At 46.8% G+C, this 24,762-nt stretch overlaps 1 protein-coding gene across 1 annotated transcript in view; it reads left to right on the top strand.

Moving 5' to 3' along the window:
- LOC118640416 (CXADR like membrane protein) overlaps positions 1 to 24,762 on the top strand; it is a 98,841-nt gene that overhangs the window by 48,564 nt on the left and 25,515 nt on the right. The window contains exon 2 of the mRNA XM_036277317.1: positions 23,149 to 23,306. Within this exon, the coding sequence (XP_036133210.1) occupies positions 23,149 to 23,306 (158 nt within the window). The remainder of the gene's footprint in view (positions 1 to 23,148; positions 23,307 to 24,762) is intronic.

Genomic DNA, 24,762 nt, shown 5'->3' with positions numbered 1-24,762 from the left:
CTGCTGGGTCCTGGGGGCCCGGCCCTCCGGGAGCTGACTCTGGACGGGGAGGGTGACGGTAACGTGAGGTAGAAGCGGTCCCGGTCTGGGTCGCGGTTCGGAAACCCGGCACAGGCGGCTCCCATCGGGCCCGGGCGCGTCCGGCCCAGCGCAGAAGCCGCAGCCCCGCGCCCGGGATGGCTGTGTGCGAGGAGCCGGGCCAGCGGGGTGGCCGCCCTCGGAGGCCGGGTCGGCTCCCCTTGGCCTCCGGAATCGCAGGACAGCCCCAGGCGACAGGCTGCAGGCTGGGCAGCCCGGCTGCTGGCTGCTCCGGATCCCGGGGGAGAACTAACCCGAGGCCGCTGCGCCCGCGGAGGCCAAAGCAAACAGCCGCACAAGTCCCCAGCAGACTGTTTATTCTGAGGAGCCCGCCCAGGCCCCTCGGGGACCCTGGGGCGCCAGGCCTTTGCGCCTCCTTCGTTCCGCTCACTGTTCCTCCTCCTGAGAGGGTTTCCTCTGAATCCCATACTCGTTGTGAACTTGAGAAAAACAATAAAAAAAAGATCTGCAAAGAAAGTTCAACATTTCAACTTGTGAAGTTATTTTGGTTTTCTAGAAAAGAGCTGCGCGGGCTCAGGGAACCGGGCCTGGGAGGGTGACCGAGCCGGTGGGGAAGGAGACAGACTGTCCCTCTGTGTTGGCAGCTTTTCACAGCTGAGGCCGAAGGCTGTGAGCCAGCCTGTGAGACCCCACTTCTTGAAGGTATGCTTTGAGCTACCTGTCGGAAGGCATTGCTTAAAGTACTCCAGTCCAGCTGGCGTGGCTTAGTGGATCGCCTGTCCTCCAATGGACTGAGGTCCCCGGTTGGAGTCCTGGTGAGGTCACATGCCCGGTTTTGGTTGGGGCTCATCCCCAGTGGGGGGCCTGCAGGAGGCAGCCGATCTGTGTTTCTCTCACACTGATGTTTCTACCTCTCCCTCCCTACCTCTCTCTAAAAAAAAAAAATCAAAAACCTTAAAATCATCATAATCATCCAGGTTCCAGCCATGAAATGTTACACTGAAAATAAAAACCTATGGGCAGTCATTTTACTCCAAACCCGAAAAACACCGATGACAGACACCTCAGCCAGGGCTTTGCCCGCTGCGCCTTCTCGGGAGGTTAACTGCCTCCTTGAGCCTTGAGCGCACAGGCGATAGCTTCTGGACTCTCTAGGACTGACTTCTCACAGGAATACTTTACGTTTGAAAGCTTCCGCACAAACTCTGCAAACCTGTTTGACAACTTTTTCGAATATTTTGTTGTTTCAAGGTGAATAAGGAAAAAGGAAAATGTCACAGGATGAAAATGGTTTCCCGCAGGTGGAAAACATTGGGGGAAATCGTTACATTGTTGCTGTTATGTAAAAACTGTAGTTCAAATATTGGCTGTGTCATTTACTACTTGTATTTCCTTAGGCAGTTTACTTGATATCTCCAAGCCTCGGTTTCATCATCTGTAAAATGGGAATAAAAATTGTACTTATTTTATAGAGTAGTTGCAAGGTATAAATAAGATAATGTTCAAAGAGCTCTTAGCAAGTGCTCAATAAAAGTAGCTATTAACATAGAAGTTCCACAGGGTTCCTCCTACCTCTATACATTTTATGACTCAATTTGAAAAAAGGTAGTAGTTAGGCTTAAAATTGTTAGGTCTCTACTGACTTTTTTTCTTTGTCACTATTCCCTAAACAATGTATCATAACAACTGCTTACGTAGCATTACATTGCAAAGGTGTTAGAAGCAATCTAGAGATGATTTAAAGTGTGTGGGGGACGTGTAGGTACAAGCCATTTTATATAAGTTTCTGAGATCTGAGGGGCAGTCCTCAAACCATCCCGCTCAGATACCGAGGGACAGCCGTCTAGTGTATGCTACTTAAAATCCGTTTGAGGGAGAGAAAGAAAGATGTGCAGGCCCAGCACACTCCTCTGTGCTAAACAGTGTCCGCGTGTGTGTGCCGTGGTGGTGGTCAGAAGCAACTTACAACCAAGTTTTAGATTGATAAACGACTTTCTAACTTCTGAACTATTTTTCTTTTCAACCATTTGCAAAATGCTTGCTCTACATTTTCCTACATGGTACGGAACACGGGAATGACGGTGGTCGCAATGGGAAGAGGCTGCCTGCCGGGGAGTGGGTTCCGCTCTGCCTGGGTGAGAGCACCGCTCGGGATTTCAGCAGGTGTGACGGGGGGTGGGGGGGCTGCCAGAACGTTCTCCCTCCTGACCTGCGTGGGCACCATCCAGCCCCTACCATTTTTCTTCTGAGCTCACACTGCTCAGATTGTGAAGAACCTTTTCTTCCTTTTTAACTGTGCCAAGCCTTTCCAGGGCAGAGCAAAGCTCCTGAGCCTGGATGCCCAGGGCTATTTCCCAGCGCCCCTCAGGGTGTTCTTAGAGGCCCTGGCAGCGTGGGGACTGGTCTTTGTCCAAGCTTCCTGAGGCACTTACATCCCTTGCCGTCCCCTGTTCCAGCCCCAGAGTTTTAAGTTTCAAAAAGATGAACACCATGCAGTGTTCTCTGCTGCCACCCCTAACTTCTTCACCTCCTTTTTCTTTTAGTACTTTGCTTTCTCACCATCTGCATTCCCATGAAGGGAGGGTCCCCACCCAGCCCTGCCCCAGACAAGCTCTTTCCTGCGTGGGGCAGTGTTCCCTATGTGGCTTCGTGGTTTTGACTGCTAAACAGAGCAGGAGACAAAATTCAGCCCTTGGCTCTCTAAATTATATTTATTTCTCCAGTATTTTGAGCCTGGAGCTCCCAACAAGGATAAATGAGTGTTTTGTTGAAACGAAATGGGTGGGTGGGTTAGATATGAAAGTAACACATAGTTTCTAGAAAAAAGCAGTGCCCTGGGAGTCATACAGCCTGGGTTCTAGCCCCAACTTTGTCATTAACTTCCATCAATGGGATCAAACACTCAACTGCTAATTTATAAGGTAAAGTAGCTAAATGAGCAATGGTTAAGACAAACTCTGAATGACAGACTTTTGGGTCAAAAGTGGCTGTGCCATTTACTAGCTGTGTTTCCTTGAGCAGTTTATTTGACTTCAAGTCTCAGTTTCATCATCTGTAAAATAGGAATAAAAATTGTACCTATTTTATAGAGTGATTGTAAGGTTTAAATGAGATACTGTTCCTAGAGCTCTTGGCAAGTGCTATTAGCATAGAAGTTCCACAGGGTTCCTCCTACCTCTATACATTTTATGACTCAACTTGGAAAAAGGTAGTTGATAATTAAAAATTTTATTATTTTTTGTTCTGGCTGGTGTGGCTCTGCCGTTAGAGGGTTGGCCTACAGACCGAAAGTTCTTGGGTTCGATTCCCAGTCAAGGGCACATACCCGGGTTGCAGGTTTGATCCTGGTCGGGGTCGTGCAGGAGGCAACCAATCGATATGTCTCTCTCTCTCTCTCCCCCTTCCTTTCTTCCACTCTATCTAAAAATCAATGAAAAGATATCCTCAGGTGAGGATTAACAAAGATAAATAAAAATTTTTTAATCTTGAATTTTTATATCCTTTAAAATTTTTTTATTATTTTTACTTTTTTTTTTTTTTTTTTTTTTTAAGAAAGAGAGGAAGGGAGCCCTGGCCAGTTTGGCTCAGCGGTTAGATCGTCAGCTCACGGACCAGACAGTCCCGGGTTCGGTTTCCGCTAAGGGCACGTACCTCGATTGCACTTTGTCCCTGGTTCTGGTTGGGGTCGTGTGGGTGCAACTGGTTGATGTGTCTCTCTCACATCGACATTTCTTTCTCTCTCTCCCTCCCTTTCTCCCTCTCACTCTCTCTGAAATAAATTCAAAAATGTCCTTGGATGAGGATAATAAAAAGAGAGAGGAAGGGAGAGAGAGAGAAACATTGAAGTGAGAGGGAAACATCCAGCAGCTGCCTCCCACACCCCACACTGGGAATCGAACCGGGACCTCTCAGTCCGTGGGATGATGCTCAGTCCACTGAGCCACACCAGCCAGGCAATAATTAAAAATGTTAAATATGTTTTTATTGATTTTAGAGAGAGAGGAAGAGAGAAGGAGAGAGAGAGAAACATCACTGTGAGAGAGAAACATGGATGGGTTGCCCCGACCACTGGGGATCAAGCCCACAACCTAGGCACGCGCACTGACTGGGAATGGACTGGCAACCCCTCGGTGCATGGGACAATGCTCAACCACTGAGCCACACCTGCCAACATGATCATTACATTTTTTATTATTTTTTACTTTTTAACTTGTAGTTCTATTTTGATTTGGTTTTGTTTTAATTTTTTTAAGACATTCCCTTTGTTCCTGGTTTGCTCTTTGTGGGTTGTGAACTGGACTGTGTCTTTTCATATACAAACCTTCACCCCAGCACACAGCCTACTGGGTGTGCAATACAATCCGTGACTGGTACGTTTGGGAAATGGTCGCTCCAGCTGTAGAAAGAAGGTGGAGGAAGCAAGGTGAGTGAGCGCCAGGGAAAGTGGTCTGAGACCATGTTCAAAGCCATGAATGCTCACAAAGTAGTTTTCTCTTGACCTTGCAGTAGTGAGACCAGTAGAGGTTGTTAAGTAGGACATTGCTCTGCAAACTTTCCCACCAAAGTGCCCCTAAGGACAGAAGGGCACACATGTGCACCGCTAGGGGTTTGCGAACATAACCCAGAAAAACCTGCCATAAGGACATTTCTTTAATGTCTTGCTTTAGCTTAAAAATGCATATGGCTGAGTTGGTTGAGCATTGTCCCATGCACCAGGAGGTCACCGGTTCAATTCCCAATCAGGGCACATGCCCAGGTTTCCGGCTCAATCCCCAGTAGGGGGCGTTCAGGAGGCAGCTGAGCGATGTTTCTCTCTCACATTGGTATTTCTCTTTCCCTCTCCCTTCCTCTCTCTGAAATCAATAAAAACATATATTTTTAAAAATACATATGACTTTTATATTCTACTCCATATATTTTTAAATACAGAGCATTATTTTCAATTACTTATCATTTAGTCAAATAACACTCCAAGAAAATAGGGAGTGTGTGATTATTCTCTAACTCTCTGCGGCCTTCTCACAGTGCCATAACCCCAGGGAGGTCAGCACTCTGGGAGGAGTACAAAATAAGGAAGATCCATCCTGTTCCCTGCTGTGTCTCCAGCACCTCAACAGTGCCTGACACTTAGCAGGTGCTCACTGAGTATCTATTAGATGAACCAATGATGGATGTCGAATGACGTGTAAGACCAGATATTCTGAAAAGTGACATGAGCAGATGGCTGTTAGATTATATGACCTAGAGTGGGGACTTGGCACTCCGGGCCTCAGCTGCCAGATAGGCCTGTGTGCTAAATGAAATAAACCCTTATCTATATTCATTCACCTTTGACACCACAGCCTACCAAGAGCTTGGAGATTTAAGTGGGGTTGGATAGGTGGGGAGCACAAGTAAGTCTCCTCTACCTCTGAATCAACATCAAAGACTGCCAAACCACTCAGCAGGGGAAATGGTAGATAAAAACAGAGTCTGTTGTTAGACTAAAAATAATAATAAAATTAAAAAATGAGAACTTTCCCTAAGCTGTTTCTCTAGAAGCTTCCCTCTTTAAATCTCACCTCAAGTGACTCACTCCATCTGTTAACAGAGGGAGAGGCTCCTGTCTCTCCTGGTTACTCATGGAAGCGGGGTTTTTGGGGTGCTGCTGGAATAAGCATTTCCAGAGGCCCCCACAGGAGGATGCGATATCGTAGAAAGCTGTATTTCCATGGAATTACACCCCTGGGCTTCCGAAGTCCCACTTCCCTTAGTCAGTCCTAGAAAGTGCAGCTGGGGCTTCAGTAGAGCTAGAATCAGAGCCAGTGTCCAGAGTTTCCTTTCCATGTTGGAGCCAAATCCAGTCCAGCATCCGGCTGGCTTAGCCCGTGTTCCCGCTGCAGCCCATCAGTCGATTGCACATGTGGTCCACATGGCGTGGGCCTCAGGAGCAAAAGAGCCCCACAGGCCAAGAGTGAAGCCCAACAGGAACCAAGCATGTCAAGAGCAACAAGAGCCCAGAGAGAGAACCCCTTTGTTCAGGGGATCATGTATTCCCAAATTTTCACATGCTTGCAGTGGCCACACCCATCGTGGCTGATGATCTCTGTCCCCAGGTTTGACTGGCAACCACCACCCTCCCTGTGACACCCCAACTTTACTGGTATGTGTCTATCTTCATTTTGTCCAGTCCCCTCCCCCCAGTGTTTTGCAGGGAATGGGCTGGTGAAGCTGCCCTAATCACACGCCTGTAATGTCTGCCTTCCCTTTGCTCCTTCCCAGTTATTAATAACTAGCTAATGACAATGGTATCACTTCCTCCCTGCTCCTCTTCGCTTTCCCCTGAGTCATCAGTCCACTCGGCTCAAACCACTAGCACTCATTCCTGCTTCTCTGTCTCGACAAAGCTCCCTTCTCCCTTCCATCTGTCCCACCTACTGGAAGGTTATGGTTCTTCAGACCGGAAGTTCCCGTCACTGGTTGCCATCCACTGGTTGCATTTCCTTTGCGCTCTGTAGTTTCACAGGTGGTACCAACTCTGTGCTGTCGTACATTATTCTGTGATTCTTTCGTGTGACATGCCGAGTGCTCCATGAGGGCAGGGACCCGGGTACCCCTGTGCAGTCCCTGTGCTGGGACATCATCCGTGGTCACGTCGGTGCACTGGCTGACGGGAGCTGGAGGCCAAGGAGATCTGCCTGCAGGCCCCAGGCAGCTCCCCACGGGGCTTGCCACCAACTTCTCATGAACAGGAATCCTCAGCTCTCTGCCAGAGGTTCGTAGAGTTCATGCCCCCAGAAGGTCACAGCTGGGGTCCAGGGTAATATGCCCAGAAAAGCTGATTCCAGGACTAAAAACCACAGTGGCCCTTAAAGACACAGAGAAAATGAAGGATTTAAATAAATATTTTTCCTAGGAAGGCCTCAGACCTGGTTTCCAAGCTGCAAACACAGCAAAAGAGATGAGAGCGAGGGAAGAGTCCGCTGGGCATGACGGGCTTCACTCACCCTGGGCGTGACAGCTTCTCCCCGGGAGTTCTGTCCTTCTGGAACGGAAACCTTGGTTGCCCAGCCGGTGTGGCTCAGTGGTTGAGTGTCCACCCGTGAATGAAGAGGTCGCCAGTTCGATTCCTGATCAGGGCAGGAGGCGGCCAGTCGATGTTCTCTCTCGTAGATGTTTCTCTCTCTCTCTCCTCTCCCTTTCTCTCCCTCTAAAAATAAATTTTAAAAAAAGTGACTTTAATAAAAAGAAAATCTTGGTTCATTTTCTCCCAGTCTGAACCAAAATAGTTAAAATACAGCATGCCTGGTGAACAGGAAGGAGGGAAGGAAGGAAGGGAGGAAGGAAGGAAGGGAGGGAGGAAGGAAGGGAGGGAGGGAGGGAGGGAGGGAGGGAGGGAGGGAGGGAGGAAGGAAGGAAGGAAGGAAGGAAGGAAGGAAGGAAGGAAGGAAGGAAGGAAGGAAGGAAGGAAGGAAGGAAGGAAAGTTGGGAGGGATGGAGGGAGGGAGATATTTTTAAAATTCCCACACACTTTTTCTCCTTAGTCAAAATTAGCAAAATGACTGACAGTTTCCTCATTCCAAATAAGCCCTGCCTTCAGGTTTTTCTCAGTCATGTGGAGCAGCTTTCTGTCTCATTTCCCTCCTGCTGAGCAAAGGGTGTTGCAACAGACTTGTTTTCCGGCAGGGGTGTGACCGCTTGTCTCAACAGGAGCGTCCTGGTGACAAGGACAAGCAGATCCGCTCCTGAAGGACTGTCCAGTGGGCGTAGGGTTAGACAACAGCGTCAGGGGTACCACCCCGCAAAGATGACTTCCTGTTAAACAGAGGAAGTAAGGGGATAAAAGCCACAGATACTGTTTTCAGTTGTTCTAAAAAATAGAGCAGAAACAATGTGTTGAAGACAATACCTGCCCCCCCCCACACACACACACACACACACTCCCAATCACTTACGGGTATTTTAAGTAATGTGGTGAATTAAACATGGGTGTTTTTCTCTCTTTCCTCACCAAATCCCATTGAGGTGAAAGTAAATGAATAAACAAATGTAAATGCACAAGGACAAGAAATGGAGAGGAAATTAACTTGAAAGAGAATGTCCATAAATGTTTGGGTACAGGGCAGCAGATGGAGGAGAGACCCTGCTGACCAGTCACAGAGGCTGGGACCCCACTGCTAACTAGGGCGAGTCAGTCCAAGAAAAGACACACTGAAGTCGCAGGTACACAGGCTGAGCTGACGCAGGGGGGAGCAGGAGAAAATCAGTTTATAAAGAGCAGGCAGATGTTTAGGTTTCTCCTTCTGTAGCCTCCACCGAGAAGCTGCAGTCTCCCCCTCCTACAGGCGGGATTTGGGAAAACCAGACCTCAGGCGTTACAAGAGCAGAGGACCCAACTGTGATCCCCAAGGAGATTCCCACACTCGGGGTCTGCAGGTCTTTTCTCTGAGGCTGTTTGATTTGCATCTGAACGGGACACCCCTGACCCCTTATCCACCCAGCTCAGAGATCACTAGCCAGCTATCCACCTTCCACTGACGGACGGGTGATTTAATAATTCTCCTCTGGAGAAATGGAACAGCTTCAGAGACACTAACATCTGGGGATTCCACCAAAGGAAGCCTGCAGGGGAGTGCCCTGTGAGAGACCCTGTCCCCAACAGAGCTTGCAAACAATGTTTAGTAACTCTCCAAAGCCAGGCATTTGAGAAAAGAGAAAGACAAATAGAAACAGAGGCTATGCAGGAATTCTGTGGTTAATACCCCCAGAGACATGAGGGATGGAATTGTCGAATGTTATGCAAAAGGAAGAGATAATAATAACAGAAATATGTATTGAACATTTGCTCTGCGCCAGTCATGTATTAAAACTAACTCCATCCTTACAGCATACTTTAATCCTCGTTTAATGCCCATGAATTGGGTGCAGTTATGTACCCATGCTACAGATGACAGAACTGAGGCAGAGAGAGGACGAGGAACCTGCCGATGGTTATAGAATATAAAGGAACGTACACTACATACACTTGAATCCCTGACTTGAACAACTATTATATAGTGCTTCCCAAGACATCCTTTGAAAAATCTTTTAAAACAACTCCATCAAACAACATGAGAAAAAAGATAAGAAACTTAGATTAATCTAGGAGGTTCGACATCTGACACACACGTACAAAGGAGAGAACATGGAAGGAATTATTTTTAAATAGGATAATAATATTTCCTGACAGTTAAATGAAATGAGTTTTCAGATTAAATCACCTAATGCATGGGGGGAATGGGGGGAGTGGGGGGGAGACCCACACCCAAGATCCATGCTAGTAAAATTGTACAGCTCTGTGAATGAAGATAAGACCCTAAAAATGTTCAGAGAGAAACAAGAGATTATTTTTAAAAGGCTGTAATGAAGACTGGCCAGTGTGGCTCAGTGGATTGAGCCTTGTCCCATGGACTGGGAGGTCCCAGTTCGATTCCTGGTCAGGGCACATGCCCGGGTTTCGGGCTCAATCCCCAATGGGGGGTGTGCAGGAGGCAGCCGATCGATGTTTCTCTCTTACATCGATGTTTCTATCTCTCTCTCCCTTCCTCTCTCTAAAAAAATTTAAAAATCAATAAAAAAATATATTGAAAAAAAGGCTGTCATGAAAAGTGGCGTCAGACCTGGAAGCTAGACGTCAATGGAGAATGCATCTGAAATTTGAGTCTAAAGGGTATCCTCCCTGGCATTGCATTCCCAGCTGAAGCTCGCGTCGGGCGTGAGCCTAGAAAGAATCGCATGAACCGGTGACAGTTGCCGCAGCAGGGAAACTGGGCCAAGGCGGGGAGAGACTGACTTCTCACTGCATACCACTTTGCTCTGTTCGAGTGTTTACCATATGCTAATAGTGCATGATTCAAACATGTTTTTAAAGCTTTTTAAGTGTGCTAATAATTAACTGGACTTGGGAATCATCCGTTCTAAATAATTCGACACTTGGATGATTTCTGGTTCTTCGCTGCTCTTTCAGACACGTGAGGAGGGCCTCTGGGCCGAGTAAGGAAGGTGGGCGGGACCTGTCTGCTGCAGGGGGAGATGCCAAGGTCACCTGGAAGACAGTCCTCGGGAAAGCCAAGGACTGACTCATCCTTAGGTCATTGAATAAGACATGAGTGTGGATGAATAAGTGAACAGGAGGCAGCGTCTGAGTCATTTGGGAGTGGGTGAATGGCAGGAAGAAAGTGAAGTTAGGGGAAATGACTTGGCATTACAAACCCCCTTGCTGAGACCTGAACTTTTCTGCAGGGATATATGTCGTGTGTAGGAAGCCAAATTACAGTGCTGGGTCTCTGCTTGACACGTTAATGGGAGAAGCTGAATCTGGTTGATCGATTTATCTGCATACCATCATTAAGGAGAATAATGATCCAGGTCCAAGATTTTTAATTGCCCTTATCTGTCTCTGGGAGAAGATAAGCTCTGAGATGTTTCTTATGAAACATGAGCTAAGTCTGATTATAGTTCTGCTCACGTGCTTGATGAAGAAGCATCATAAGCTATTGAAGTCCTTAAGAACTTCTCTAATACACTAGTTTTTTGTGTGTTTTTTTAAAGCCCTTTTAAAAGTATCTGTGTTAAATGTATGGTATGATGAATATGGTCATCTTTTCATGAATATATTAGTAAGAATATATTCCAGCACTTTACCCAAATGAAAATAGGACAATAGCACCAGCCTTCTGAAAAAAGACTACCATGTTATTTAATGTTGGATACAAATGCCGAATGGGGAATGCTGTGTTTCACATTCTGCCTGCCATAATCTTTGACGATAAGTCCTCCTCTTTCCCAATATGAAGATGGTGCAGCTTTTGTAAAAATTTCCCCATGGCATATTCCAGGAAAATGTGTTACCAGAATGATATGAAGATTATAGTTTACATCATTTGTAGAGCATAGGAGGTCAGAAGTCAGACTGTTTGAGTTGAAATTCTGGCTCTAGCAATTGTTAGCTCTTAGATCTTAGCAAATTACTTAGCCTCGCTGAGTCTTAGGTTTGCATATAAAGTGAGGCAAAACCCTGCCCAATAGGGTTAAATAATTATGTGGATTTTTATGTATAAATATATATGTGTGTGTGTGTGTGTGTATAGGCATATTATATACATATGTGTGTGTATCCCTTAACATACATCAACTGACATATTTAGCACTCAATAAATGCTAAATATTATAAAGCATTTGTATAGCTTCCAGATAACCTAACACTAAACTACATAACAAACACTTACCCTGCATAACAAAATTCAAAATATATATGGAAAGAATTGTGAAATCTGCAAAGTGCTGTGCAAATACCCAGGTGGTAGTATCCGGCTTCTTATCACATTTCTATACAACAGGAAAAAGTCATGTCAAAATCTACCTTTAAGGGATGTTGTAACTACAAAAAAAAAAACTAGTGAAACTGTTAAAGCATTTTTAATTCTGTAAGACAATGATTGTCACTTAGAGTGGTGAGGCAGAGAAGTTGACGTCTACATTTTCAAACTTCTATTTATGTGTGTGGCGGGCAGCCTCTAAGCTTGTCCTGGGACTCCTGCCTCCTAGTGTCCCCTCTCCTTGGTGTGGGCTAGAGGGACTCCCACCTCCTAGTGTCCCCTCTCCTTGGTGTGGGCTAGAGGGACTCCCACCTCCTGGTGCCCCCTCTCCTTGGTGTGGGCTAGAAGTATCTACTTGCTGATAACAAGTAGAATGTGGCAGCAGTAAGTAATGAGATGGCCCCTTTGAGTTTCCATCCTGAGCACTTCCTCGTGGATTATTCACCTGGGCAGAGGCCGTTGCCTTCTGGTGAGGCAGCCCCGGGGAGAGGCCCACGTGGTGAGGGGTTAACACCTGTCAGCAACCACAAAGGTAAGCTTAGAAATGGACTCTTCCTGCCTCGGTTAAACCTTCAGATAAGGCCCCAGCCCCAGCCAACAGTTATATTGCACCTCATACGAGAGCCTCAGCCAGAACTACCCAGTGAAGCTGTGCTTAGATTCCTGACCCACAGAAATTATGAGATGAGATGTTTTTTGCAGGGTGAGGGGAGGTGGGAGAGAGTAAAGGGGGAATAAATGGTGATAGGAAAAAACTTTACTTGGGGTGGTGAGCACACAATACAATATTCAGATGATGTGTTACAGAATTGTACCCCTGAAACCTATATAATTTATCAACCAATGTCAACTCAATAAATTTCATTTTTTAAAAATTTAAAAAATGTAGACACTGAAAAACAAGAAAAATATTTATAAATAAGTAAAAAAATAAATAAATCAATAACAATGTAAACATAAACATATGTCTTGTTTTGAGATACTAAGTTTTGGAACAATTTGTTATGCAGCAATACATACCAAATAGTACAGTATACACAGAGAAAAATGCACAATCAGAAGTGTACGGCTTGATGAATTTCACAAAATCAACATATCCAAGTAATAAGCACCCTAATCTAGAAATAGAACATAGGCAAACCCTTAGAAGCCCCCCCGGGTTCCTTCTACCTACTACCCCTTCCTCCATGAGTAACCACTATCTGGAGTTTTAACAGCTTTTCTGTGTATGATCAAGAGTGAAAAAGAAGACAATGAAAAGCTCTGAGGGGACTCACATTGGGCAATAACATTTTTGTTCGGTCTGTGTAGACAGGCAGCACGATGCACTGCTGAGGGAATGGGTGCGAGGGTTAAAATGGCTGGACTGGAACCATGGGTCCCTCCTTCCTAACTGTGATCTTGGGCAAGTTCACCTCTCTGCTCTCAGTGTCTGTGCCTGTAGAACGAGGATAAGTATAGTGCTCGCCTCACACAATTGTTGAGATTAAAAATGGAAATGAACATGAGGAGCACAGTGCACATAACACGTGCTCAAAAATTGTTACCTGTTATCAATAAGTGCTTCTGTATGGGGGGTTTACAATAGACTGGATGATACTTTTGTACTATCTATCGTTTTGTTTCCAGCCAGCCAGCTCTTTGTTACTGGCTTTGATGGGAAGCTGAAGGGGGAAGTATAAAGTTAAAGGCTGATATGGGGCTTTAATTTATCAGTGGATTTTAATTATCAGCGAAGTCTCAAATTTCCATTGCCATGAGTCCCTAAAAATAGACTATTGCTCTCTCAGTAGTAAGTCTGTGTCCATTTTTTTTTTAATCCTCACCCGAGGACATTTTTTCGTTTTTTGTTCAGATAGAGTGGGAGGGAGAGAGAGGAAGGGAGAGAGAGAGAGAAACATCGACGTGAAAGGGACACATCAAGTGGCTGCCACCCGCATGACCAACCAGGGCCGGGGACAAACTGCAACCGAAGTACGTGCCCTTAGCGGGAACCGAACCCAGGTCTCTCCGGACCGCAGGCCGATGCTCTAACCGCTGAGCCAAACTGACCAGGGCCTTTTTTTTTTTTTTAATCCTCATCCGAGGACATTTTTTCGTTTTTTGTTCAGATAGAGTGGGAGGGAAAGAGAGGAAGAGAGAGAGAAACATCAACGCAAAAGGGACACATCGAGTGGCTGCCACCCGCACAACCAACCAAGGCCGGGGACAAACTGCAACCGAGGCACATGCCCTTAGCGGGAACAGAACCCGGGTCTCTCTGGACCACAGGCCGACGCTCTAACCGCTGAGCCAAACCCGCTAGGGCTCTGTGTCCATTTTTAATGTCTCCCTCTGTTTAAATCTCTCTGCAGAAGGTAATAAAATATTTAGGTTCAGAAAGGGACTTGGCGTGGGAATGCGATGGAGGCTATGAATAGACATGTCAGTGAAACGGACTAGCGAGGGATCTGGCGCTCAGTCTCCGAGTCAAAGGCACACACTCTCGTCTCGTCTGTGCACTGACACAGGCGTGCTTGTCAGGCTCTCTAGGGAGCTGTGTGTATGTTTTCTTGCATACGTGAACACAGATACATGCATGGAGCATGTACTAGCACACTACTGAGGACAGAATTGTGCGGGATAAGTGGTGTATTTCCGAGTAGCAGAGTGGTCCCTGTGGACCATGTCAGTATCCTTCCCCTGATAAGTATTACCGGAGATACCAGGATGAATCATTACTCCCAGCCCTGGCTGGGTGGCTCAGTTGCTTGAAGTGGTCCCATACACCAAAAGGTTACGGGTTCAATTCCTCGTCAGGGCACATACCTCCTAGGTTTCCGGTTTGATCTCCGATGGGGGTGAGTACAAGAGGCAACCGATCAGTGTTTCTTCTTCTTCTTCTTCTTCTTCTTCTTCTTCTTCTTCTTCTTCTTCTTCTTCTCTCTCTCTCTCTCTCTCTCTCTCTCTCTCTCTCCCCTTCCCTCCCTCCCTCCCTCTCTCTCTGCAAGGATTAAAAACAAAAAAATACTCCCAGATAGTCAACCCCAGTCCTGCAGCACAGTGACAGCTGCCATGATGGTGATGTGATATTACTGACCAGCCTGTGGGAACATGTCAGGACGCAGCTCCATGGTGATGTTCCATCTGAGGCCAGCTTAGCTACTGGGTTCCTAAGCAGACAGGCCGCCGTTCCCCCTCCTTGGAATGCCATCACCTCATTTATAGCTGCTAAAATTCCAACCTACTTTTCAGGGCTCAGGTTAAAAACATCCCTGGTCACCATGGTGATCTTTCTCCCCTCGATTCGTGCAGCACTTTCTGACCCTCACATCCATGTCGCTTACACACTGCCTTGAGCTGGGCTCTTGGACGGCTGCTGTGTGTCTCCATCGCTGTGACCTCTTCGTAGACAGAAGGCAATGGCACTCCTCTGTGTCCCCAGCAGCGCCTCGTGGGGTGCAGAAGTGCCACTGATATTCACTGAGCAAGTGTGCACTCCGGGTCACTCTCGCGGTGCTGTTTTGTCAGTGTTCTGTTCGCGGCACCCAGAATCTGAAGCACTGGGGATAAGGTGTTTAAGGATTGCTATAGAAATCAGTGTCCCTGAATATCCGATGACATGCTATAATAAAAAATAAAAAAAGTTGACACCCACAGACCTGCCAAGATTGAACAGTTTTATTGTGATTTCAGATTATCAGTGATAATAAGAGAATATGAATAATTTCATAAATTTCAGCAACCAGTTTTAAACATGGAAGTCCCCTGCAAATAGACCATGACCTTCTGCAAGCCTTCCCAAGCTTGAGATTCTAGACTACGTCTAACCAGAACATTCAGGATTTTGTAATTCAGAAAGTTACTGGCCTGGAACAGAAATCAAACTCCAAGATCCAAGGCACCATAAGAGCTCTTTGCTGACCCCTCAGGCCCTCTGCGCTATCCAGGACAGAGTTTTGTTCCTCTTTACTTTTTCTTACTGACTCTCTACAGACAACATTTCACAGTACCAGAATAACTGATTTATTTCACAATAAATTCCGTAATTAAAATAAGGGTGTTTTGCCCTGGCCGATGTGGCTCGGTGGGTCGGGCATAATCCCATGCACCAAAGGGTTGGCGGTTCATTTCCAGTCAGGGCACATGCCTGGGTCGCGGGCTCAAACCCCAGTCAGGGGCATCCAAGAGGCAGCTGATCTCTGTTGCACTCTCTCATCAATGTTTCTCTCTCTCTCTTTCTTTCCCTCCCCCTCTCTCTCTAAAAATCAATAAACTACTCTTTTTAAAAATAATAAAATGAAGGTTTTTTTCTTTAGTATTAGACAAAGTAAACATCTAGTTCAGTTTGGAAAAAGTTAAAACAGTGATGTAGTTATTAAAGTTGTGTTTGTTTTTATTGCCTTGATAAAATTGCTTTCCAATTCCTGACCATATTTTCTAAGATTTCTATTTTTTCCACACCTTGAATGTCAAATGCAGAGGGTTTAAAATTTGTCGTATAACCGCAAAAGGCAACAAAATACTTCTCAAGCTTAAATCCAAGGCAGTTTATAATTCTTTGTCAATTATAATCTTTTCTATTAATAATATAAGAACCACATTCAAGGTCAGATGTGCGTAATCCTCTGCAAGTAAACTCTGCCCCCTTGTGGATGAAAACATCCACAGATAGGAAGAAACACTACAGTTGCACGGGCGAATTCCTTTTCATTCTTTCAAAGAGCCCCTTGACAACATTTAAAAGTAATGTTGATATCCTGGCTGGGAAGCTCAGTTGGTTAGAGCATTGTCCTGATATGCCAAGGTTGCAGGTCAGTCCCTGGTTAGGGCACATAGGAGATTCAACCAATGAATGAATAAATGAATAGAACAACAAATCGGTGATTCTTTCTCTCTCTCCCTAAAATCAGTCAATAAAAAAAAAATATATATATATATATATTGTGCCCTGGCTGGTGTGGCTCAGTTGGTTGGGTGTTGTCCCATATACCAAAAGATTGCCAGTGGATTCGAAGTCAGGGCACATGCCCAGGTTGTGGGCTTGATCCCTGTTAAGGACATATTTCTTTCTCACATCAATGTTTCCCTCTCTCTCTTTCTCCCTCTCTCTCTCTCAAAAAAAAAATCAATTAAATAGAATATACGTTAAAAAAATAAAATATAATAATTGTTTATAGTAACGTCGGCAATGGAACAAAGCTAGAATATTTGTACCAGTTGTGTAAAAACTGACTGACAGGCCCTGGCCAGTTTGGATCGGCAGTTGAGCGTTGGCCTGTGGACCAGAGAGTCCCGGGTTTGGATCCTGCTAGGGGCACGTACCACAAAAAAAACAAAAAAAAACTGACTGACAGCAACAAGTACATTGACAGATATCTTATACTTCCATCCCCTTCCCTAGGAAAGAGCCTTGAACACACTAAGCACTCGGTAACTGTTTCGTAGAATACTATAGTTGGGAGGGACACCAAATAGTGGGTTCAGCATCCACATGTAAGAATCCCTTTCATGGTCCTTGACATACCCCCACTTGAATGACTCCAATAATGAAAAATTGACTAAATGATACATCTCATTCTTGCATCAGACAGGACTGTTAGAAAGTCTATCAACATATTACGCCCAAATGGAATAAATCTTTTGTAAGGGGATCATATCATCTCAAACTGGAAAGAGGTGTTGGAAATCTCCCAGTCTGGCATTTTATGGGTGAAGCTATTATGCCATCTGCCCTCTGGAACAACCCTCAATAAGCCTCTTGCTTGTTTCGTAGCTTTTAAATGTTGGAAGGCAACTACCATGCTGCCTCTTAGTCTTGCATCCTCCTAACTTTTCACCTATAATTGTGTCAACTCCTCCTCATATGACATGTGTTTTGATCCCATCATCCCCTGGTCACAACCTTCTGAATGTCGACCTTTGCGTCAATATCCCTATCAGTGTGCAGCATCTAGAACTGAACACATGCTCCGGTGTGCTTGCTTTCGTAATGTGGAGAACAGTGACGTTGTCACTCCCGTGTTTGAGACTCAAATCTCCTGCAATGCAGCTCCGACTCCCTCAGTAGCCACATCACGCTGCTGGACACTAACCTTGTGGCCCCCAGGTCTTCCGGGTCTTTTCCACCCTAGACTAGGGCATAGCTGTAACTTTGAACATAGGCCTCTGTAAGTTTCATCTTGCTTTTGGGTCAGGATTCCAGCAACAAGATCCCAGGTGTGTCCAATCAGCTCAGCTCTGCTGCTTACTCTGTGCTGTCCACATTTGAGCAACATGATCTCTGTGTTTCCAACCAGCCTGTTCCAAAGGCAGTGACCTTTGGTGTGGGAAAGAGGATAGAATAAAATTGGAGGTGAATTGTGTCCCCACAATGCCACCCTTCAGCTCATGACGCTCACAGTGAGTTGATGCATTTGAATGCGCTGAGCTAAATAAATGTAAAGTATTAATCGTTAGCTTTCGAATGGTGTGAGGGAGGAGGAGAGACTGTTATCATCTTTGCATTCACTGCACCCTACTTGACGGGTAAAGAGCACAATATAATTTTTAATAGATAAATACATGCAAAGTACATCTTGAGACAATTTTTCACAGGGGGGAAGGAAAGGTAGTTGATCATTTTTCTTTTTCTTTTTCTTTTTCTTTTTTTTTTTTGTACGTGCCCTTAGCGGTAACTGAACCTGGGACTCTCTGGTCCACAGGCCGACACTCTAACCGCTGAGCCAAACTGGCCAGGGCGGTAGTTGATCATTTTTAAACAGCCTGTGTTTAGTGTAAAAACTTCTACTCTCTTCTATCAGTCCAGGGCTGTCCTGCTTCCCCTCTCCTTCAGGGAATGGGGAGGAGGTTGATATCTGCGTGTCCCCCCACCCAGGACCGGAGCCCAAAGCTTAGGCTGCCACCTTTGTCCCTGCACACACACCATTAATTTTAGGGGCTACAGGAACAAATATTCGCCCCCTGGGGAAGAAGTAACAAGCCACTACAATGATCCCAGATGTCTGAAATTCCACTGATGACTTGCGAGGTTCATTCGTTAGCTTTAGTCTTTCTCTAAATGTCAAAGATACATTTCTGTTTGAGAAGACATTCAAATGTATCAGTCCTTTAGCAGCTCATAGTGGATGTTGTTTTTTTTTTTTTTAATTTATTGATTTGTTTTTTGTTTTTTTTCAGAGAGGAAGGAAGAGAGAGAGGGAGAGGGAGAAACATCGATCGGTTCCTCCTGCACATGCCCTGACTGGGGATCAAACCCACAACCTGGGTGTGTGCCCGGACCTGGAATTGAACGTGCTGTCTTTTGGTGCACAAGACAATGCTCCAAACAACTGAGCCACCTGGCCAGGGCTGAATACGGTTTTTCTTTTCTGAAGACTTCATAAAGTCTTCATAGAGAAGGCTAGAGAGATTCTGGGGTTGGTTGAGAAGGCAAAAAATGTAGAAGGTTTCCTGGCTGCTGTGGCTCAGTGGATTGAGCATCCCATAGACTGAGAGGTTCTGGTTCGATTCCGGTTCAGGGTTGCAGGCTCGATCCTCGGTAGGGGGTTTGCAGGAGGCAGTCAATCAATGTCTCTCTCTCACATAGATGTTTCTATCTCTCCGTTCCTCTCTCTCTAAAAAATTAATAAAAATATATTTTTTTAAAAAATGTTTCTAATATAGAAGAGCAACCTCCCTGGTTCACGGTGAGGGGTCTGACAGGAGAAGACAGAAGCTGCCCATCTGCTCAAGCTGCCCCTGCACCAAGAAGGCGTTGTCCTTCCTGCACGTCCGAGCGGAAAAGCCTGTCTGTCCTTCCAGACCCAGCTCAGCCCCACACCCAGAGTCTCCCTTGACACTCTGGTCAGAAATGATCTCCGTACGAAGTGAAATGATCTCCGTGCGATATTATTCATTTCTTAGGTGTGATGATGTTGTGGGAGGGAGGTGCTTGATGAAACATTTAGAGGTAAATGTGCTGTCTGCAACTTACATTCAACTGGTGCAGAGATACAGATATTATGTATAATACATATATGAAGAAAGAGATGAAGCAAATATGTTCAAATAGTAAGTTATCAACAAAATGACTTTCAAGTAACTCCTCGTGATTCTGCTTCACCTCCTCTGCCTATTTTTCTGGGTTTTCTAAGTACAGTGCATACAATTATTATCATAATAATTCCCATTGTTTGAGTATGTGCCGTGTACCATGATGTGCCCGTGCCAGGCATTTCTCATGCATCTTCACAGCCGTCTTTCCCAGTGGGTGTTTCTACACTCATCTGACGAAGCGTGGTCAGGGAAGTCGCTGGTTTTCGGCCACTACTGGACGGCGCATCCGTCTGACTGCAGAGCTCATGCCCGTCTGCGGCGTCGCGCTGCGTCTCGAATCGCAGTGTTCCAGGAACAGTCTGGGAGGTACCGCTACACACACACCCCTAGAGAACTGTGTGTACGTTAGTCTATAAATTAGGAGCATCACTTCTCTCTAAGCCTCAATTGCTTGATCTATAAAATGGGAGAAGTTGATTTAAAATTTTTCAAAGTCCTTTTCCTTTTTCTGACTGCCACTGGATGAGTTTGACTTTCCTGAGGCTTTCTCAAACATTTCACGCAAAGCAAACACTCGAAAATCCTCCTGCCGCTCAGGGACATGAACAGGCCCGTTAGGAGAGAGCGATCCCCGAGTGGCGGGAGGTGCTGGCACAGCTCCGGCGCCCGCTGGCGGTGCCCTGCTCGGCGTGAAAGAGCGTGGGCAGCACAGGCCTGCGCCTGGCGTGGAACTGTAGCCACCACGCTCTCTCACTTTCTTCTTGTGAACTGCATGTCTGCACAGCCCGATAAACGACAGCTGGTTCTGCCCTGTGCCCCAAGCACTGTGGCCTCTCCTAGAGAGGACCCTGGGGTGCCAGGCGCCGTGTTGATGATGGCGGCACGGGCACCTGTTCCTTGGAGAGAGTAAGCTTGCAGACTTAACTGAGCTCCTACGCCACTTGTGCCCTGTAGGCATCCAGCAAGTATCTGAGAAGTAGGAGCATTCTCTGCTTTAGTAAGAGGGATATAGATGTTTGAAATGCAGCATCCTAGCTTCTGTTAACGGCTACCGCTGGCCTTTTTCTCCATGGCATCCATGCAAGCAAGACGGGTCGCCAGCGGCCAGTGTGCTCCCTCCTGCCTCCTCTGCCTGAAGCCCACATGGTCTGATCCAGAAACATGGCTCAATTTGAAATGGAAGGAGTGTCCGCCAGTGCAGGAAGGCTGTCGTTGGCCTGAGCGCCCTCCTTAAGACAGTCATCCGGGACACCCGTCTGCCCCCAAAGGCAGCGCCAGCCCAGCTCTTTGCACACAAAAATGTGAAAGACTTTCCTGCTGAGTGTTTTCATGTGAATGAAATACTCAACTGGTTATGGGAATCACCTTTCAATAAGTTACTATTATCTTCTCAATGGATTCATCCTCGAAATATGTGGCTCAGTCTATGAAATATGTGTGTTGAAAAAGCTCCCTGTCTCTGGGGGACTGTGACAGCGCACCCACGCTGGAGGAGTTACAGCCTCCTTGCCTGGGTTCTGTGAGCAAATAAACAACAAAAACACAAAGAAACTGCAAAACTCATATTCTGGGGAGCATTTGAGATCTTGGTCCCTGGCATATTTTGTCATTTCTGGCACAAATAAACTCTTATAAAAATTCAAAAGAAAAGCCTGGCCAGTGTGGCTCTCTAGTTGAGTGTCGACCCTGCACCAAGAGGTCGTTAGTTCAGTTCCCAGTCAGGGCACATGCCCAGGTTGTGGGCCTGATCCCCAGTGGGGGGCATGCAGGAGGAGGCCAATTGATGTTCTCTCTCATCAGTATTCCTGTCTCTCTCTCCCTCTCTCTTCCTCTCTCTCTCCCTCTCTCTTCCTCTCTCTCTAAAATCAACTTCCTTAAAAAAGTTGTAGGATGTTGGGCTGACTCCCTTATCCCAGAGCCTCAGTTTGTTCATTGGTAAAATGAGCACATGGCACTGACTCAAATAAATCCAACAAATATTCATTCAGCACCTACGGTGTGTGAGATTCCGGGCTGGTGCTGTGGTGAGTGGTACTTAATCTCAAGGAGCTTCCTGGCTAAGGGGAGAACCAGAATCCAGGAAGCCCCATAAAACATGGGAAGGGGAGCTTTGCAATGAGACGGATCTGGGTGGAGCCCCTGCTCGGTCGCTTCCTCGCTTGTGATATTGGGCAAGTTGCACCTCCCTCTTTACATTTCCTCAGTACATTTGGAGAGCAGTCATTTCTTCATAGATCTGAATGTTCATTCTAGAGCCCAACACTGCATGGTGGCCACTCCCCTCGCAGTGTCGAGTCCTAAACAGAAATGACAGAAACATTGTTGAGAATGGCAGTAAGACCACACAGACTTGTCCAGTTGGTTCTGAAGGCTGCTGCTTTTTTTTCGTTATTGATTTTTAGAGAGAGAGGAAGGGAGAGGGAAAGAGAGAGGGAGAAACATCAATGTGAGAGTGAAACACTGATCGGCTGCCTCCTGTACGCCCCAACTAGGGATTGAGCCCACAACCTGGGCGTATGGCCTGGCTGGAATCCAACCAGCAAACTTTCAGTGCGTGGGACAACGCCCAGCCCGCCGAGCCACCCAGCCAGGGCTCAAGGCTGCTCTTTATACTCAGCAGCACTCTACAGGCTCCTTCCTTTGCGGCGGAGCTCAGGAATCCACCTGCTGCTGCTCGGGGGGCAGCCTCCCAGGGCTCTACCCCAACCAGCCTCCTGTAGAGAAAGCCAGTCGCCCTGCTCCCTTCTTCCTCACTTCATTTTCCTGTAGGCAAGAATACGAGCCCTTCTCCTTCCCAGAGATCCGCTGCTAATCATGTTGGGAGATGGACAGGGAAGAGGGAGGTAGCTTATATGCTTCTGATAGTCACAGCCTTGGTCTTTAGTGCTTAAAACCCTTCTGAGTTGGCAGAGCGATTTCGCTCCAGGGCAGAGGTCTTCACACGAGCCCTGGCACTTGGGGTGCTTTCACTCGGAGGTTGTATAACACTGTCGCACTGTGAATGGCTGGAGAGAGATCATTCTTCACACTGCACCCTTTTTCCCTGAGTAAGGAGATAAAGAGAGATGCGGGGATAAGCACACCCTGAGTGCCACACTCCTCACACACTGCAGATGTGACCGTCGCGGGGTCAGAGCCTTAGCCAGGCTCTAAGAGAGATGAACGGATGGGAGAGGGGGTGAGCTTGAAGTCCAAAGTCACGGACAGAAACCATTCCTAGAAAAAGATGCAAGTTAGCGGGACAGAACGCTGCAAGTGGGACTGAATTCCTTTGGCTGAATGGGTGTGGGGTCAGCGGGGGGCTGGGATCCGCAGGTGGTCACTCAGAACTCTGCTGTGGGCAGAAAGGGTTCCTGCCCTTCCTCGGGGGTGGGCGTCTAGGAAGGCTCTAGGGAGTGGGCTGCTGTCTGGAGCCTGTTCGGGGAGGATGCGCACCCCTGCCTTCCCGTTGGGTGTCTGTCCTGTTGGAAGCCTCCGCTAATAGGGGAGAGAAAAATAAAAAAAACACAGTTGTTGTTAACCTGAGTGATTTCATTATTCATCAAACCCCTATAAGGAAAGACGGGCATTGGGAGAAGTGTAATTCGAGGGAGGGGACATGATTTAGGAAGATAGGATGAGCTCAGTCATGGAGGGGCCAGTGTGAGGTCCGGGGCTTCTACACGTCTGGTCTCGGACCCTGTCTGCACCTCGACGTGCCCCTTGCCCACAGAGCATCCCGTGTCTGCCCTGCTCACGTCGGGTGTTTCTCTTTCAGGTTCCTACTATGCTGGAGCCTTGGGGACTCACACTGAGATCAAGCGAGTGGCAGAGGAAAAGGTCACATTGCCCTGTCACCATCAGCTGGGGCTCCCGGAGAAAGACACCCTGGACATCGAGTGGCTGCTCACGGATAACGAAGGGAACCAGAAAGTGGTGAGTGTCGGCCTGCTGGAGCCCCTGCTCACCCCCTGCCTTTCCTCGGTCCCCCAGTCTCCCTCATTGCGTCAGAAAGTGCTAGAAGTGCTGTTTTGTTTTTCTTAGTCCTCACCTGAGGATATGTTTTACTAATTTCTAGAGAGAGAGGAAGGAAAAGAAACATCAGCATGGGAGAGAAACACCAATTGGTTACCTCCCGTACATGCCCCAACCAGGGATCGAAACTGCAACCTAAGTATGTATGTGCCTTGACAGAGAATCGAACCCACAACCTTTTGGTGTACAGGACAATGCTCCAACCAACTGAGCCATCTGAACAGGACTAGAATTGCTTTTTTTAAAAATCTGGCTGATAGATCAAAGGCTCTAGATACAAAACGATAAAGGGGCATTCGGGTTGTTCTGTAGGGAAGCAACAACTACTGGGAAGCCCTCTGTCATCCGACCAAAGAGGGAACCTGCACCCCTAGTGTCTTTCTTAGGGGACTGAAATGCAGTGACTGATTCTATACTGGGCCAGAACTGCACCTATAGCAGGAGCTGCTCCCCTTCCTCCTCTGAAACCATTGCTGCCCGCCTGGGCTTCACCTTTGCACAGTCATGACTGCCCCCTCGAAGGCTGCATGCTATGGTAAACGTACGTGCGGAGGAGCAGGTACAGGACATGAATGAAAATGTTTAACACGTACTCAAGTGGCCTGCAGAGGAGCTGATCCTGGTTCTTAGTGGAAAAGGAAGCTGGCCCTGGGTCGTCAGTGTTCAGGGTGCACAGGGCCACCATGATGGCCCACTGGTTTGTCAGATGTCTGGCGTGTACACAGGACTTGCAGCGCCCCGTTCCTGACCCCGAGCTGGCCTTAGGAGAGAATGAGAACTGGGTAACTTACGGTCATCGTCCTCTCTGCCTGGCTGCATTCAGCCACTGGCCCTTTCCTCCGCCTCGGTTTTCTAGCATGACTGTTCTCATTCCCTCTACCCACCGACTTCTGTTTTAAATTTTTTTGTTCAAAGTTTTGTGATGAAAAAGAAAACAAAAAAACCTAACCTAGGAGAGCTGGCCTTTGGTCTCCCTTCTTTTACGGAGCTTTACTTCTTTCCCTACTAAAAGGCGAAAAGTTGCCCTGGAGAGTCCCGGGTTCGGTTCCTGCAAAGGGCACGCACCTGGGTTGCAGTTTGTCCCTGGCCCCGTTGGGGTCATGTGGGTGGCAAGTGGTTGAGGTGTCTCTCTCACACTGATGTTTCTCTCTCTCTTCCTCCCTCTTTCCCTCCCGCTCTACCTGAAGATAAATGCAAAAATGTCCTCGGTGCGGATAAAAAAAAAGTGAAAAGTTGTGCTTACCTTTCCGCTGTCTAGACCACTAATATTATAAGATGGTTTTTATGGGCAGAAGCTAAGGGCCTCACTAAAATAAGTGACAGGATCCTGCTGGAGTTTAACCTGCTTAAAAAGCTG

Source organism: Molossus molossus, unplaced genomic scaffold (genome assembly GCF_014108415.1).
Source record: "Molossus molossus isolate mMolMol1 unplaced genomic scaffold, mMolMol1.p scaffold_m16_p_22, whole genome shotgun sequence".
NCBI lineage: Eukaryota > Metazoa > Chordata > Mammalia > Chiroptera > Molossidae > Molossus > Molossus molossus.
The sequence above is the reverse complement of the archived record's forward strand: the minus strand, read 5'-3'. Positions and strand labels throughout refer to the sequence as shown.